Source organism: Mya arenaria, chromosome 13 (assembly GCF_026914265.1).
Source record: "Mya arenaria isolate MELC-2E11 chromosome 13, ASM2691426v1".
NCBI lineage: Eukaryota > Metazoa > Mollusca > Bivalvia > Myida > Myidae > Mya > Mya arenaria.
The window spans coordinates 40656009-40674852 of record NC_069134.1 but is presented as its reverse complement, the minus strand read 5'-3'; the positions used below and the strand labels follow the sequence as shown (position 1 = coordinate 40674852).

The 18844-nt window shown below is 38.6% G+C and overlaps 1 protein-coding gene across 1 annotated transcript; it reads right to left on the bottom strand.

Moving 5' to 3' along the window:
* Positions 1 to 885: 885 nt before the first annotated feature.
* Positions 886 to 17309, bottom strand: LOC128215263 (glutamate receptor ionotropic, NMDA 2B-like). The gene is made up of 14 exons (XM_052921970.1): positions 17210 to 17309; positions 16036 to 16163; positions 15698 to 15867; positions 15034 to 15165; positions 14439 to 14639; positions 13450 to 13569; positions 11669 to 12722; positions 8486 to 8619; positions 7741 to 7891; positions 6132 to 6271; positions 5432 to 5597; positions 4206 to 4268; positions 3406 to 3470; positions 886 to 1822 (listed from the first exon to the last, which is right to left on the bottom strand). The coding sequence occupies exons 1-14, from the start codon at positions 17307 to 17309 to the stop codon at positions 886 to 888; spliced, it is 3561 nt and encodes a 1186-aa protein (XP_052777930.1).
* Between the last annotated feature and the right edge of the window lie 1535 nt (positions 17310 to 18844).

Genomic DNA, 18844 nt, shown 5'->3' with positions numbered 1-18844 from the left:
AGCAACCTTTCGAACTTAGTATGTTTTGCTTTACAAGCCTTAGTGAAAATAGTTTGAATCCGGTCCATATCTTTCTCATGTATGGTTGGATTGTAAAATTATTTGGCAGAAGTGACCACCATAGCATGAGGACGGGTTGCAAATAAGACCCATGTCTCTGCCTGAAATGTCAAGGTCAAAGCAACCTTCCGAAATTACAGTAGTGTGTTTTGCTATATAAGCCTTTATGATAATAGTTTGAATCCGGACCATGTCTTTCTCATTCGTTCTTGTATTCTAAAAAAATTTGGCAGATGTGACAACCATAGGATGATGATGTGTCGCGCACAAGAGCTGTCCATTCCGCCATGGTCAATGTTACAGCAACCTTCTGAACTTAATTTGTTTTGCTGTATAAGCCTAATGGATATACAATTAAGGGACATGTGGATCTTAATAAAACTGAAAGTTACTAGAACTATACTTGTTTGCATTTTATGTAATCGGATATTAAAAAGTTTCATTATGTGTGAAAAGTGATCAGAAACTTAAGAGCAAATGATAAATTATTATTCAAAATAGCTCTCTTGTTAATAATTATTAAATATGGACAAGGTATTTAATACATTGCCGAAAAGCTTTAGTAACCTGACTTAACACTTTATGTTTAAGGCTTTTATTTACAAAAATATGTTCAATTGAGTATATATTAGTTGCTGTTTTGTGTTTGTTTATAAAGAAAGGCAAATAACTTGAAGACATTGTACTGGACGAACATTCTTATATGTGCTCTCCTGCGTTTCACCTAGGATTTATTGAAGAGATGTCGGACTAAACATGGCGGGACAAGAAGGCTCCAATGCAGAAATCTTCTTTTTTTAAAGTAAAGATGACAGAAAGCACATATTAAAGCCTGGTAGTTACAATTTCGTCTACCGAAGGCAAGTCGTCTGCAATTTCAATCCGTCTCGAGCGTTGCGCGAGATGTTGTTCCTCTATGAGCTCCACGATGTTGCGCAGGTGATTGTTATGATGTAAAATTCGGTTCAGTTTTGTCTGCAACTCGATTTCTGACCTTTTCCATAAGACCAAGAGATCTTCTTTGGAGAGTGTTTCGAAAGCACTAGCATCGAGTCTGTGGGAAGGGCGACGCTCAATAGACGCCATTGTGTGATAACGTAAGCTTGATTTTATACGATTGTCTTTCAGTTCAAAACGTGAAAATGATTGTCTTTTAGAAGGACTGTCGGCTGGTCGGGATGAGCATCTTCTGCATCGATTGGTTTCGATTTCATTCACAAGCATGTGCTTTGAGGAAATACTTCGTTGCCTGAAGTTCGTTAAATTGTTACCAGGCGGAACAGATCGCACATTGTTTACCGAAGTTCGTTTCAGACTTCGCCTTCGTCTCTGTGGGGATGGCCAAGTTTCATATCGCTTTATATGCGGACTAAACGTAACATGACGTTCAGAGATAGAAGCAGTTTTTCCGCGTTTGATAGACTTATATTCTTCGGTCTCTAATGTCAAAGACATATTTTCAATTTGAACCCGACTACTGTTTGGTGCGGGATTAAAAGAGCTAAATGAGTCCTCATTTGACAAATTTGAATTAGCATCCCCGTCAGTGTCGTCTTGTTCAAAAACAGGATTGTCGAACACAAAATCTCGCGAATTTTCGCGTGATGAGAGTTTTCGGCGTTGAATTTCCGCAGTCGAGCGTGTGTATCGGTAGCAGACATGGTGATGGTGTTCGTCAATAACGGACCTTTCATACCCGATATGGTCGGATATGGTGAAAATGTTGTCACTGTTGATGAAGCTCTGGCACTTGTACCAATTTCTGTATCGAAAAAATAACAGTAATATAAAAAGAAACACAGTAAAATAAATTAGCAAAAGCATGTCAGTTGTCGATAAAACAGCCGTAGCTTAACGTCCTCTTGGGAACGACGTATAGCTGTATATAGCTATTGATATTGCTAACATTGGTATATGGTAGCATAGCCTTAAAATAAACTAAACATAACCTTCACCATCTGGTGGCAATCTAGTGTATCCCTTTTACATGCTTAACTGGATCAGCATAAGCATGGATATGTCAAGAATTAAGATGAGCTTTTAAGGGACATCACAACATCAGCGTGTAGTTAATATTATGCCATACATTCAGCATGGGGTTTAAAAGGATGGCATAACTTCGGAATACCAGCTAAAACATAACATTAGTATAACGTTGTGTGAAGGTAAGGTCATGATACGGTTATTGTAAAATGTTGTCACTACGTTTAATAGTGACTAAATGTATTTGTTACTATTTTCCAATAATCATCACTCAAATTATGAGTAATGGATTAAATCATTCAAGGCATTCATAATGCATGGTTGTCTCAACGTTGTGGCCACGTTTTATGAATGTTGTATATTGGTTGTCAAGGAAACATTGCAACAACGTTAAGAAAACCTCCACTTTCATAACGTTGTGACAATGTTTTGGTGAAATATCGTTTAGACAACGTAAGCGGTAGCAACGTTGTCACAACGTTGTATGTTTGCTGGGATGAGCTTATTTGTATGCCATAACATCAATATGAGCTTAATATGATGGCATAACACCAACATGACCTTAATATTATGTCATAACATCAACATGAGCTTAATAGGATGTCATAACATCAACATGAGCTTAATAGGATGTCATAACATCAACATGAGCTTAATACGATGTCATAACATCAGCATGACCTTAATACGATGTCATAACACCAACATGACCTTAATAGGATGTCATAACATCAACATGACCTTGATAGGATGTCATAACATCAACATGAGCTTAATATGATGGCATAACACCAGCATGAGCTTAATAGGATGTCATAACACCAGCATGACCTTAATAGGATGTCATAACACCAACATGACCTTAATAGGATGTCATAACATCAACATGACCTTAACAGGATGTCATAACATCAGCATGAGCTTAATATGATGTCATAACATAAGCATGAGCTTAATACTATGTCATAACATCAGCATGACCTTATAGAATTGTATAACTTCAGCATGAGCCTTATAGAATTGTATAACTTCAGCATGAGCCTTATAGAATTGTATAACTTCAGCATGAGCCTTATAGAATTGTATAACTTCAGCATGAGATTAATAGGATGTCATGAAATAAGAGTGATTGAACTTAATGTGACGTAATGACATCAAATGAGCTTTGATACAAAGTGTAGCATTCAATACGAGAGCCATTATAGATTATAGTAACACGAGCTTCATTGTGTTGACATAGGCTTTTAAGGCATTGACCAGTTTTTGGTTTACAGCTAGCTTAGTGAGAACTTATATCTTAAATGTGAGTTGGTCAAAGCAATAGATAGGCAATGATTTGTTACAACTTTAAAATATGCATACCTTACGCCGAGTTCCATAACGTCACTGCGTGTCCCGGGGCGCGACAGATTGGCTGTACTCTCTGCCTGCTAGTTGAAAATACATTTCAAATATAAAATCACATAAGCTTTTATGATTGAGCCTTATACTTGTGCTAGAGGATAAGCACATTTCAAATGTCAATTATTACAGTTATTTTAGTTATAAAAAATGTCCAGAAAAAACATTGTGCATATTAAAGTAGTCTTGGTTGTGATAATTAAGCATGTTCGCTTCTCACAAACTATCCAGTTTATTCCCTGGATGTGGTACCTGTTCTTCGCCAGTATATTCCAACAGCAATAAGCTTTTTAGGCAAAAGGACTTAAGACAATGATCACAAACACAATTTAAGGTTATGACTTGCGAGCAGATTACTATGCACACAGTATTTCAGCCTCTTGAATCCCGAATTGTCTTAAAACTGTCACAGATTGATCGTTTTACCATCTTTCTTTTATTTTTCGTCTTGGAATGAGCCAATTTTTGCTTTAATGTCTCGAAAGCAGTGATGTAAGACTACTGACAAAAGATCAGATCGTTTTCCGCATATAACGTCAATTTTCGATCGTAAATATGAAAAATAACTGTAACAATTTACTATTTTTTTATATAAATATGAGGCATTGATACCAAAATCAGCTGATTCTGAGATGTAGACTACAAAAAATGCATATTGCATATCGTTTACCCAAAGAGGAGGCTTCAGTCTTAATTATACACACCCTTTTCCCTAATCTGTATTGCAGCTTGTTTTGTAATAGGAGTTTGTGATGTCTGACCTTCGACATCAAAACGCGGACAGGTGGCCTGACCTTTTCGCTGTTCAACGCCCGGTACAGCCGCTAAAACATAATTAAGTCATTTCAATTAAATAATCTTATATAATATGTTGCTACCTATCACGCAAATCTGCACTTCCAGGAATTCAGGTTGTCTGGTACCAAGCGTACTTTGCACAATAAGAGTACCGATAATGAAATGGTAAGGACAGGTAACCCAGGCTACGGGTACAGGTCGCTCTGTAAAACAAGTGTGTGCTGTCTGACCGAAAATTACGAGAATGGCTAAAACCGGACAGGCGTGCGTACGGCTGGGGGTATGTTCTTCTGGTTCCCGGCATTTAATCATACAGTTAGTTTGCGTAGCAGAAAGGGGAAGGAACTCCAGACTAGGGGTATGTAGACAACATTCTGCATTTTTATTTCATGTCGTAAATTCAAAAGTTTTTATCAAATTGTTATGGAACTTTATTTGAACACTTGTCCGCATGCTGTCTTCAAAAACATATGAATATGGATTTCCTCAGGTTAAAAACTAAGTCACTGTCAAATCTTAGAAGAAAAAAAAATCCCGTCATAAATTCAACAGTTTCTATCCAATTATTATCAAACTTGTTCAGAAGATTTATCAACATGTTGTCTTGAACAGCTACAAACATGGGTCACTTCTGCCCCAAACGAGTGTCGGTGTTTATAAATTGGTCAATGCAATTCATTCAAATGAGATGTAGTGTCATATGTGTCCGCCTCGCAAATGTCGTAGTTTCGAACCATACATGCATTAATATGTGCTGTGTTTTTAAAAGGAGACTGATGTGATTCACAAAATGTATGTCACACGTTAAATCTAATGACACCATCATATTGGAAGGAATATAAGTATTTGCACGTAGCGTGTAGAGGGTCAAATTTTTCATCCGCACCGCATACATTTGTATTTTTCTTGCATACCTATGATTAAAATTTAAGTTCATATTTTGACGTTGTTATTGTTGTTTTTAAAAAATCCACTTGATTACGCGTGCAAAGTTCTTTATTGATGCCAAAGACATAACTCGCAGTGTTTGAAGTGATTGATAGTTCCCTTATGTTGATGTACGACTCGCTCTTCTAAATCGTTCTACTATAAATTTAGTATCATTATCCATTGAAAATCATTCTAGTTTGGCGCGTAGATGCACGTCAGTTGTCCTACTCGGGAAATAAAACCATTTTTTCAAACCTACCTGGCTGAAGTATTCCAAGTTCCGACTCCTCCAACAGCTGCTTGGTGGAAGACCTCGCAGCCTGGGCACGAGCACGAAATACACAAGGTGCTCGAACGCAAACAACACGAGCGCCAGACCTATGGTAGCTAGCAACATGACGAACAGGCCCTTCGTGTGGGAGAACCTGAAAAATACACACGTGGCCGAATGTAGGGCCGAATGGAGGGTGAGAGTGGTCTAGTGGTATAGTTGTCCGCCTCTCACCCAAGAGGTTGTGGGTTCGATCCCCACCAGGGGTACTTTCTCATAGCTTCTCAAAAAAAGGACACAGTACTGGTTTCTGCCCAGGAAACGGACTCGAGAGTGATTCTATAAGCTATCAGCTTTCGTCACAATCGAGCTAAAACAAAAATTAGTATAAACCAATGTAGGGCCAATACCTTGAAAACGGAAAATTACACCTGCGTCCATGAACAAATGTGAAAAGATACACACGTGTCAATTAGCAGAGTACCATGACAAAGTAAACTTGTAATTGACCAATAACCTGACCGAAGGGCAGAATAAATATATGGCCAGTAACCTTGGAACATGGCAAATAAAACCAGTGGTCATACTCCTGGCAATTATTAATTTGAACAAGTAACTTATGATTATCGTGATACACCACTATTTATGACTGAGCTTAGTTTGTGGTCATAGATCGAACATTACCTACCCAAACCTCCAGTTGTCAGAATCGTCAGATTCGATGGGAAACGTGCCCGTACACTGGCGGTTATGGCCCATGTATTTCCACTTGAGGTCTTCAATGTATCCCATCTCAACGTAGTTCAGCAAAAGTCCGTCTACGCGTTGCTACAAGATGGTTATATTAAAACTTTGACAATGCATGTAACTTTGCAAATACAAACTAAATCAAATCCTAAGGAAATAGTTGTTAGCCTGTGGCCTACAGACTTAAGTTCCGCAAATCAAGATAAGATATCGACATATCTACTTTTTAAAATGATATTTTTATAAACGTTCATAATATAGCATCGTTAATGTGAATTTGAAAGCAAGCCGAAGAATCTCAAATAAATCTTGGTGAGGGACCGAGGGAAATAAATAATTATAGATAATTATGCAGAAAATGGAAATGTGTTGACTAAACGACCCTGCTTTACTTTGTTTATTACATATAGTCAAAACGTCTTCAGTTAATATCGGGTTTCATTTACTTGACTTAACACTAGCAATAAACGTGCGATATGAAAGCAATGTTGATATATCCTTGTATATATAGGTTTCTCAGTCACAATATACAAGATACAACAATCCTTATAGTAGAATATATGATAACAAGAAACATTAGCTCATTGCGCGAGAAATAACAGTTACTGTTGTGAAACTAGCTAATTGTTTCAATTATTCATCAATTTACGTTATATATTGTTTGGTAATGACATGCACTTAACGGTTACATTTTGCGGCCACTCAAAATAGCTTAAGGAGTTGCTTGGTAATGCCTGTGAACAGAGTTGTACAAAAAGTATAAATACGCTTGTCGCGCATACAGCCTTTTAACGTTCTTTGGCTGCTGAATTTATGCACTGGCACTTAATACTGGTATTTTTTTATAAACGCATTCACCTGTAAAGACTGAATATTATATTTGTACACATGGTTCATGGTCTTCTTGGTGTTATGGCAATAAAACTTTGAAACTTGGAAACATATCGCAAAATTTGGAAGTCCGCAATACGGCCGTATTCCACTATGTTGCCGTGACGTCATAACAAGTAGCATTCGCAATGTAAAGATGCCCGTAATAATATGACATTTATTGTGAAAACATGTGCATTTTAGAATTATTTAGTATTGATATGTCAACTATCCTGTATTGTCTAAGGGCACCGGAATACTGGATGAAACCCTGGGCCCCTTGTCAAGAAGATAAACCTGGTGCTGCTTAAGCACAAGCGGAGTCAGAGGGGGGGGGCGCAGAGTGTACCCTAAAATCGTCCTTGTTTACTTTTGATTTCAATAAAGGAGAAGAAAAGTAAAAACATACGTCTAAAATGCACCATTTCAGACAAGAAACCCCAAATATATTTCGTTTCTGAGGGAGGTGCGCAAGTCATTAGGGTACGCCCCTAAGTAACGCCCCCTCTAACGTCAAATCCTGGATCCGCCACTGTTAAGAGTCCTCAGGTACACACGTAAAGCTACGGACAGACGATAAATGTTTTGTTTGAAACGCATTTTAGGAAATCGGTGCTAGTTGTATATTCTTAACAGAACTGTTTCATAGACAATCAGAGTGCTTAAAGACGGAACCAAACCTTTATCCATGATCCCTTCTTGACCCCAAAGGCGTACGAGTTTTCTCCGAAGTGCCTTGATACAAACCGGATGGAGCAGTTATCGTCCCGGATAGAGAGCGCGTGCTCAAGTAGTGGAGTGTCGTCCAAATACATGTCAAGTTGACCATTCCTTTTAAGTGAAACTCGTATTTAAAATCAGTGCATATGCATGTATAACAAGTAAATCCTGAGTTTTTAACCTTAACTACTTACTAAATAATGCATTTATGGAAAATATTAATTACTGCTAACAAAATTGTTACCGTGTATTCAATAGCTGAACACGCACAAATATTAAATGACTGGTGAGTCCAAAAATATTTACAGTGATCAACTATCGTCCCATAAGGTAGACATACTATGTTTTCCGAACCTTGTGTTCAAATTAACACTGTATCCTCCATAAGAACCATTGTTTTCGATAGTTATTCAGGAATTGACGTTAGAGGGGGCGTAACATTGGGACGTAACCTTTTTTACTTGCGCCTCTCCCTCAGAATAAAAAATAAAATATTTGGGTTAAAGTGTTGGCATGGATTTTTTTAGGGTCTTCCCCCAAGGAAACTTTTTTAAGTCCAAAAATGCATGATTTCATTTGTGAGTATTTTATGAATCTTTACTCCTGTATTGAAATAAACGTAAATTTGACCGATTTTGAACGCACCAGGTGCCCCCACCCAACCCCTGGAAGCGCTAAAGAGCAATAAACTATAAAAATGTTCACCTGAGTTTCCGGAAGGCCTCCTGCAGATCCAGGACGTGGTGCTTCCTTAATTTCGTACCCAGATCCGCGTTGACGACTTTCACATACTCCTCCACAGCGCTGGTGGGTACCACCCCTACACGCTGGTTAAGTAACTGTAAAACATACAATACGAAAGGTCAAGGTAGCCTATGAGTGTCTTGAGTTCTCTGGACTGATCATGGTTGATCGAAAGATAGTTAGTGATATTATTGTATAGAACCATGTTGTTGTCAAGGACAACGTTCACTTTTAAACTAGTGTGCAGTCATTCGGAGCTCATCGGCCATTTTATCGAAAACAACCTCGGATATATTTGGACGGTTTACATACTCAAAAAAGTGGCACGTTTAAGTCCGCTGCAAGTAGATCGCGTAGTAATTTTATTTAGCATTTAAACTTTGTTACTTAACTCTTGGAATTCTTAATTATGTTTGCAATAATTCAATTTAATGGCAATCAATTTAAACTTAGATCAATAAATACAACTCTGAAACACTACATTTAATTAATGATATAATTCAAAATTTTACGAACTATTTCAACTGATGTACCTGCATACATCCAAGGTTGTTTTTGAAAAAATGGCCGAGGAGTTCCGAATGGTGTGCGGTATAAATGAATAACGATGTGTTTATGTTGGTTATCTGTGATTGAAGGAAATCATAATGCAAAATGACAATCGAGAGCTCAAGGATTTTTCAATAAGAATTTAAATTCATTTATTTTTTCAGAAAACAATACCATTGACCTTGACCGTTAGACTTCATGATTCTCCCCTTGACATTGATGATGTCTACATTTTGAAAATAATGAATTTGAAATGTTTCCATCAGTCATCAGAAGTATTACCAGCATAGTTTTATAATGTAAATAGACCCCGGCCAAATCTTAACGAAAGCTGCATAGCACTGTCAGGTGTATTTATAAGCGGGAAGAAGGGCCCTAATGTTAGTAGGAACTGTCATGTATTGCCAGGAATATAAGCGAGAAGCAAGGTCCTAATGTGAGCAGAAACTGTTCTGTAATGCCAGGAATATAAGCGAGAAGCAAGGTCCTAATGTGAGCAGGAACTGTCCTGTATAGCAGGGAATATAAGCGAGAAGCAAGGCCCTAATGTGAGCAGGAACTGTCCTGTTTTGCCAGGAATACAAGCGAGAAGCAAGGCTCTAATGTGAGCAGGAACTGTCCTGTATTGCAGGGGATATAGGCCTCCCGCAAGGCCCTAATGTGAGCAGGAACTGTCCTGTTTTGCCAGGAATACAAGCGAGAAGCGAGGCTCTAATGTGAGAGCAGGAACTGTCCTGTTTTGCCAGGAATACAAGCGGGAAGCAAGGCCCTAATGTGAGCAGGAACTGTCCTGTTTTGCCAGGAATACAAGCGAGAAACAAGGCTCTAATGTGAGCAGGAACTGTCCTGTTTTGCCAGGAATACAAGCGAGAAGCAAGGCTCTAATGTGAGCAGGAACTGTCCTGTATTGCAGGGAATATAAGCGGGAAGCAAGGCTCTAATGTGAGCAGGAACTGTCCTGTTTTGCCAGGAATACAAGCGAGAAGCAAGGCTCTAATGTGAGCAGGAACTGTCCTGTATTGCAGGGAATATAAGCGGGAAGCAAGGCCCTAATGTGAGCAGGAACTGTCCTGTATTGCAGGGAATATAAGCGAGAAGCAAGGCTCTAATGTGAGCAGGAACTGTCCTGTTTTGCCAGGAATACAAGCGGGAAGCGAGGCCCTAATGTGAGCAGGAACTGTCCTGTATTGCAGGGAATACAAGCGAGAAGCAAGGCTCTAATGTGAGCAGGAACTATCTTGTATTGCAGGGGAAATAAATGAGAGGCAAGGCCCTAATGTGAACAGGAACTGTCCTTTATTGCCATGATTATAAGCGAGCGTGAAGCAAGGCCCTAATGTGAGCAGGAACTGTCTTGTATTGCCAGGAATATAAGCGAGAAGCAAGGCTCTAATGTGAGCAGGAACTGTCTTGTATTGCAGGGGATATAGGCGGGAAGAAATGCCCTTATGTTATACGGAACTGTCCTGTATTGCCAGGAATAAAAGCGGCAAGCAATGCCCTTATGTGAGTAGGAGCTGTCCTGTATTGCCAGGGGATATAAGCGAGAAGCAAGGCCCTAATATGAGCAGGAACTGCCCTGTATAGGTAGGGAAATAAACGGAAAGAAAGGCGCTAATGTGAGCAGGAACTATTCTGTATTGCCAGGGATATAAGCGGGAAGAAAGGCCCTAATGTGAGCAGGAACTGTCCTGTATTGCAGGGGATATAAATTAGAAGCAAGGCCCTAATCTGAGCAAAGACTTCTCTGTTTAGCCTGGTGTGTAGTGGCGAAAATAAAAACAACATATATGAACAAAACTGCCCAGTGCCCTAATGTGAAAAGTAGCTGCGGGAAGAAAAAACATAGTCTGAGCAAAAAATGTTCCGTATTGCCTGAGTATTGATTAATATAAGCCCTGTATTGTCATGGGTGTACCCTATGGGTGAAGGTTGGAACATGCATTCTAATCTGGGCAGATAGTACCTTGTGTTGCCAGGGGTGAAAGTAGGAAGAATGCCCCTAGTCTAGAGGCAATGGCTGTCCTACATAGCAAGAGGTGAAAGCGGGAAGATAAGTCCTACACCTGGGAGCAAAGCTGTCCTATATAGCAAGGGGCGAAATCGGGAAGAAATGACCCAAACCTTGGAACATAGCTGCCCGACATAGCGAGGAGTGAAAGCGCGAAGATGAGCCCTAAACTTGTGGGAAAGAGCTGCCCAATAGTGAAAGTGGGAAGATGAGCCCTAAACTTGTGGGAAAAAAGCTGCCTTACATAGCAAAGGGTGTTCAAAAGCAGGAAGATAAGCCCTAGACCTGGGGGCAAAGCTGCCCTATATTTTCAGGGGTGAAAGCGGGAAGATGAGCCTTAAACCTGTGGGGAAAAGCTGCATTACACAGCAAGGAGTAAAGCGGGAAGATAAGCACTAAACTTGGGGGCAAAAGGCTTAAACTGCCCTATATATTCAGGGGTGAAAGTTGGAATATAAGCCCTATACTGAGGTGAAAAGCTGCCCTTTAATGTCAGGGGTAAAAGTTGGAAGGTTTCCTATTTAAATATCATTTAAAACTTTCTCTTTAACCCGGCGATTGTTGATACATTTATTATAACTTACCTTGCTGTCAAGTATACTAAAGTAATGATCCACGTAAGCGCTACCAGCGAGGAAGGCGGCCAGTTTGGCCGTGTAGCCGGCCAGAAGAATAAGCGCCGTTCCAGCCCAAAAGTTCTGGAGCCACTTGGACGGCCAGCTCTTTGGAGACTTGGTGAGCAACATGCGGCCGAACCACATTAAGAAAACCATTGTGAGGGCTGAACCAAGTGTGTAATTCTTTTCCCGCTTTTTACCCCATGGATTAAGACCAAATGGACTGTTCCACTCGAACAAAGACGTTGCTATGGCAACCGATATAGCACTGGCGATGATCGTTATCCACACCGTTGGATGAAAAGGACTTATAAACGCAAATAGCGGAGTAACGTTTTCTTCTGTGTTGGTGACCATTTTGTAGGACGAGAAATAAAACGATTCCGTAAAATCTACGGCTTGCAGTCTCTCTGACGTCATCGTTATTGCCCCAGCCATGATGTCAGCAACGTCATTTACAACGTCGCCAATAATGCCGTTCCATGACCCGTTCACATTACGTCCATACATGGAATCATTCTTGAAATACATGAGAAAATCGAATTTCACCTCAACGGATAAAGAATGCAAAATGTCAACCACAATTCCTTCGCAGCAGAAGATTTTGTAATTATTATTCACCGGACTAATACCACTTTTAAACATCTGCAAAGCCGCATCAATAGCTAAGGGATCGTTGGTAAACACTTCTATACAAGCATTGCCTGTGGAACAGGAAGCACGTGAGTTCACAGGTCCCCGGATGTAGATAAAAGGTTCGGCTGGACGAGTTACCACCGTGAAAAACTCTCTTGCTTGTTCAGAAGGTCCAATTAACGTGCACCCGGGCAAGACCACGGCGTCAAGGTCATGGTCATCTCCTGTTATAAATCCTACGGTTTCCCAAAAGGACCCGGATGAGAAATTATGTAGAGCACTGGAGTCATGGTTACCAATTGAACCCATGTTATTCAGCAGACGATACCTCATATTCTTTCTGCGCCCGTTTCCGTCAAACAGATCTTTGTTCGATAGCATATTCCTGCAATGATAAACAAGTATTTAATTTGATTACGTTTTCTCCTTTGGCGTTATAGCGCTAATTCAGTTGTGTTGTCTGATTAAAAGATACATTGATTTTTATCTGATATGTGATGATTAATTGTTAATCGGTATTTTCACGACAATTTTCATTTGCTCTACAAACATTTCAGGGTATTACACCAGAGTTTAGATGGTTATCATCAATCTGAGGGCATGAAATGTACACTATGGGGAGTGGATACGCTCAAGATGACAACAAATGAACAAAACGCAAAATAGTTATGCTGGTAAGCATTTATTAAGTGTTGCTTGTTTTCTCGGCAAGTTAAATATCACACCGACTGTTTGTCCTGGTATTAAATAGAAAATGCATTTACCATTATTTATTTTTGAGCCTTGAGTATACAGTCAAAACTCGATATATTAAAGTCGTCGGGATCTAGAAAATCATTTCGAAGTAATGAACATTCGATATAACCGAAATACAAAAGGTGTACAACTTAAACGAGAAAAGTTCGACATAACCAGACCTTCGAGAAAACAAAGATAACATAACGAGTTTTGACTGTATTAATGGAGTAACATTACTACAAATAAACCTTCTACTTAAAGAGATGTACGAAGTAGAAGAACTTCTTTGATATGGGATACAGGCTGCCAGGCCGCCAACTTCGCACCAGCAGGCCGCTTGGTCGCCAACTTCACGTACATATCGGCTACCATACCTTTTTAAACCACTCCTGATGTCGGATCTGGATGGCAATATTGACTGAAGGTTAGATGATAGGAAGGTCTTGTTCATACCGAAACTCTGTGACTCCTCTAACAACACCATTGTAGCATTTCTGTGGAGAAAATAACATTTTAAAATGATTTCGTATTTCGAAAAAATAAATGTTGTGCAATAATTGATCTGCATATAATAGCATATAACTGCCGTAAGGTGACCTGTTAACGTTCGCGAATTGTTCGTGTTAACATCCTTATTTTCGCGTTAATTATCTAGCCATTTAGTTAATATTCGCGTTAGCTTTTTAAGATCATAAGACTAAAAACAGGCTTAAAAATGCCCAGAACTGCCGCCTATTACCTTTTTAGCTGTATAACACCTACAGGTTAACTAGTTATGGTTTGCGAATTCCACTTAATAAGTAACTTAATAACTGATTAACGTAATAAGATTCGTGTTACCACTTAGCTATAAATGCATTCCAGATTCAGGCGCTAACATGTAATCTAGTTATGATTTGCGAATTTCACTATCTTAGTTAACTTCGTAGCATTAATACTAACACAGATATGACCCATTGATGTATGCAATAGAATAGAATAACAGAAGCGTACCGATGAAGATGTTATCAACAATAGGAGCGTACCGATGCAGATGTTATCAACAATAGGAGCGTACCGATGAAGATGTTATCAACAATAGGAGCGTACCGATGAAGATGTTTATTGTTACAGGACGAATATGTTCTTTATAAAGGAGCGTATCTATGAATGCAAGGTAAACGCCTCCAAACGCCCTAGTTTAACCAAAATACTCTAACAGGCTTGGTCATTGTGTTTACTGAACAAGAAGTCAAGGTTTCTAAACCATCCCCTTTCTTCCGCGGCATAAGTACGTGAAATGCATACGCTGATAATGTCCACCAGCATTTAGACTTGTCCAACTAGCGGACGGCGATTTGGAGTTTTGAATCACCCTACCTACCTAACACTTTTTACAGCAAGTCCGATTATTTCCGCATACATATCCTCCTCAAACCCATCTACGGCGAGCAGCCCTGTCGGGATGGAGCCGCGGTGCTCGCGGGTCACGGTCGACATGGCGGAATGAAGCAAAGCCGCCTCGGTCAGCAGCCATGCGATTCCTTTGTCAAAATTGGGTAGACCGGAGGCCGCAGTGGCAATCCTTGTAAAAAAAGGATGTAAGACATTCTAATTTCTAAGGATTGTTCATTTATTTAATAATAAGCTGATGTTGTTAGACACTTATAATGTGACAGGAAATTTAATGTGACCATTGGAATAAATGGATGAAAACGTTTGCGTTTGGTTCTATTCCGCAACTATTTCAAAATAATAAGTTGTGTAAATAAATTTAAACAAAATATTGTAAGGAAAGTATATGTCAACCAAAAGTGTAACAAAAGCGGGACGTTGTTTTTTATAATTACACGTAAGAAAAGTGATGGAAAAGTGCGCAATTCGTGATGATTGGACTGACTTAAACTTATGATAAAAGAATGTGTTCAAATTGTACTCGGGGTAATAGATATGTTGATAAGAGTTTTTATTTGGTGTACCTCTGGAACATGGCATGAGATGTATGCACAATAAGAATCCGGAAGCCGGCGTCGTGAATAATGAGCAGCTGCAGCCTAAGATCCACGTCCGTCTGTCCCCGCCGCACTGCCGCCAGTCGGTTCTTGTTCTCCCTGTCCGGAAGAAGAACAAAATAACTTTTAAACTGTTGTAACCTATTTATGCCGGTAAGCCTTTGCATAAATATTTGTCTACTCTGAGCGCAAGGATAATAACACTACCGTGAAAACCTGTGACGGCTCTCTCTAAGATGTCACATAACTAGTAGCCATGTTCAGAATAGAGATCGAACCTGTTGTGATTTTATCTGTCAGAGGCGATTACAAAGGCCGATTTATAATTGAACATCTACGAGGGGCAGTCAAAAAATTATCGGATTGTCTTTGTGCTGTTGTCAGTTTTTGGATTAGAAAAAACAAAATTGCATCAAAATAAAGACCTATATTATACAGGACTGTACATATATTACCTTTTAATCACACAAAAACAATCATTTTAACATAGCAAATATTTAAAGAACAATCGTACAACTCAATGGTTGTATTTGAAAAGTATCGGGTTAAAAATATCCGCGTTAAACTAAAATGTACATGTATGAGTATGAAAGACAAAAACAAATCATCACTATCATACTATTTCACGTACATGTTACCGTACTGGTCCCTACTGAACACTTCCAAGAAGCCATCCCCCGAGTAGATATCTTCATACAAGAGAAAAGCGTTCCCGACGACTCGTATCCCGATCAGTGATACAACGGCGCTTGCAAGACCCTCCCGATCTGGATGCAACAGCAGCATGTCTTCTGAGTAAATCTATAAAGATCGAAAATGATTGAGAATTCGATAGATAAACATTATAGACCGGTCGCATTTTTTCTGTAATATTTGCAGGGCTTACCATGATCATTAATGCCGACAATTGTGCGCGTTGCGTATCTACCTTACAACAATATTTTATCGAGCACTAATGATTACCCGTACCGTTTTTCTTCGATGTGTAGTGGTGTATATCAACCCTGGTGTGTTGCGAGCACGCGCGACGCACGAGACTGCGTTATTCACGTGGTCTCCACCAATTCCTATCCACGTGGTTATTTTGTAGGTGTCTCCTGTAATATGAAAATCAGATTTTTTTAAAATGAATGCACTTATCAGTAGACTTTTTAAGTAAAAAGATGTGTAAAGTTTGCTAAACATACGACACAAGACACTCAACATATGAATATCGTGTTGGAACGACCTTGGACATTGGACATTCAAAAGATGATTGTCTGATATTTAAAAAATGCTGGCACTACATTGTACATTGAATATTGAAAAAAATGAATGTGGTTCGACATTTAACATGCAAATGGACAATCAAAAATGAATGCCATGCTGGGACTACATTAGACTTTCAAAAAAGAATGTCGTGCTAGGACGGCATCTGACATGTAAACTGATTGGTTTTACCAACAGTCTTGCGACTAGCAGTCAATATGATCTTTAATTTTGACTTTATATTTAATGGAACAAATTGTGACGCTAAAATTCTATATTTAAATCGCGGTTTGCGCATGGTGTCATAAGAATATGCCATTTGTTTCATTTTTTAAATAATAACTAGATCTTTGACGAACAACAGGAGAGGAGAATGTCCCCACACGCCGCTTGTGTATTTTATAAATAATCACATGCATATTTGACTTTATATGAGTTTTATGTTTGACAAATTTTCAGTTGAAAAGGGGACATAACTCCGTCAAATGTTTATGGTTTGTGGCTGAAGTCGAATTTGTCCTGTATTTTAAGGTGTAAAACACGATTAACGAGAAATTGTTGTTCGTACCCAGGAAAATTAAACAGTTGAACCCTCTCATGAGTTATCGTCCAAAAACCGTAGATTTGGTAACATCTTAGTTTAAAAGAGGCCATAACTCCGTCAAGTTGGTAGTGTTTTTTTTAACAAAGTAGAACTTGTTCTGTATTTATGGTGTTAAAATGTGTACCAAAAATACCTAAACACGTTAATTCTTCATGAATTATCGTCCGGAAACCGTACTATTGACAATTTCTAAGAGTTGAAAGGAGACCATTACTCCGTCAAGTGTTAAGCATGAATACCAAAAATTAACTAATCCGTCAATCCTTATTGCGGGGGTATAACAAATTATACCTGTTTCGTTCAACAGCTTGAGACTTGAAAATAAATTATCCGTTGCATTCACCAAAGTAACGTTCATCTGCTCGTCAATTGACAATGATGTCACAGCCATCTGACAATATTCAAAAACGTTCACGTCACAAACTAAACCAATATTCCAAGACAACGCACGATTTGGAGCAAATATCAAAAACATCAAAACATGTACATTTTCTAGAACGCGTGTCATGTCTAATAATTATTTATTTCCAAAGTTGTATGTATACAAACTTCCTTCAATTGAATATAAATCTGCACCAAGGCGAAATATTACCGGCGTAATAAAGGTGATTTACAAAGTTACAATTGACCATTTGTAATCGTTATTGGGTTGTTTGTTCTACTTGCAAGCGGATTCATTTTCCGCAGTTTCTAAACAAAACTATTGGATCCAGATGAATTGGACGTCATTATCTGATTATGTTTCGAGCCGGCAATAATGCAACCTATTAGCAAATACGTGATGTTCAATTCGATAGGATTTGCAATCAAAGTGATAATGTTTATTGATACCTATGGCTGTTGTAGCTAAATTGTTAACAATTACCCCGATGTAAATAGTACCCTCCCATGAATTGATTTACCGGAAATATTCAGGAGGCTGTTAACTCCATACATCGCATGAATTGGTATTCGAAATGACCAGCGTGATAGATAAACGGAACATGACCAGCGTGATAGCTAAACGGAACTAAAGTTCAACCACGACTGGACATGTCAATTAATAAATATATTATTGATAGGAAATAAAGGTTGAATTTATTTTCAATAAAAATACAGCCCTCTAACACGAGGCCAAAAGTGCAGAATCTTTTACTATTAATCAGAATTCTATCAATATTTGGAGGCGCTTTTTAATATCTATACTGTCCCTTCTCCCTCTCTCTGGACAGGCCAGTTAATAAATATATTATCAATGAAATAAAGGGTTGAATTCATTTTCAATGGAAATACAGCCCTATAACACGATGCCAAAACTGCAGAATCTTTACTATTATTCAGAATTCCATCAATATTTGGAAGCGCTTTTTAATATCCAAACTGTCCCTTCTCCCTCTCTCTAAATATATTATCAATGAAATAAAGGGTTGCATTCACTTTCAAACATATACAGCCCTACACCACGAGACTAACTGCAGAATCTTTACTATTGTTCAGAATTTCATCGAGGATTCGAAACGCTTTTGAATATCAAACCTGTCCCTTCTCTCCCTCTCTGGACATGTCAGTTAATACATATATTATCAATGACATAAAGGGTTTAATTCAGTTTCAAAGGAAATACAGCACTCGCCCACGAGACAAAACTACAAAATCTTTACTATTGTTCAGAATTCCATCGAGGATTCGAAACGCTTTTGAATATCTTAACTTTACCCTTCTCCCTTTGTTGTATACCCAACTTTCAATTCTCCCTCTTTTATCTCTTGTAAATCTCTCTTGATAACCTTCTTTATCTGTCAACAATTGATTGACCGACCTCCCAGTATAAATGTGATACCTTAAGAAAATATATATATTCAAGCAAATACAATTAACACGCTATTTAAAAAATAGAAATAAACACGATTTCTATTTTAATTCAAATGTTACAAGATGTACATCTAT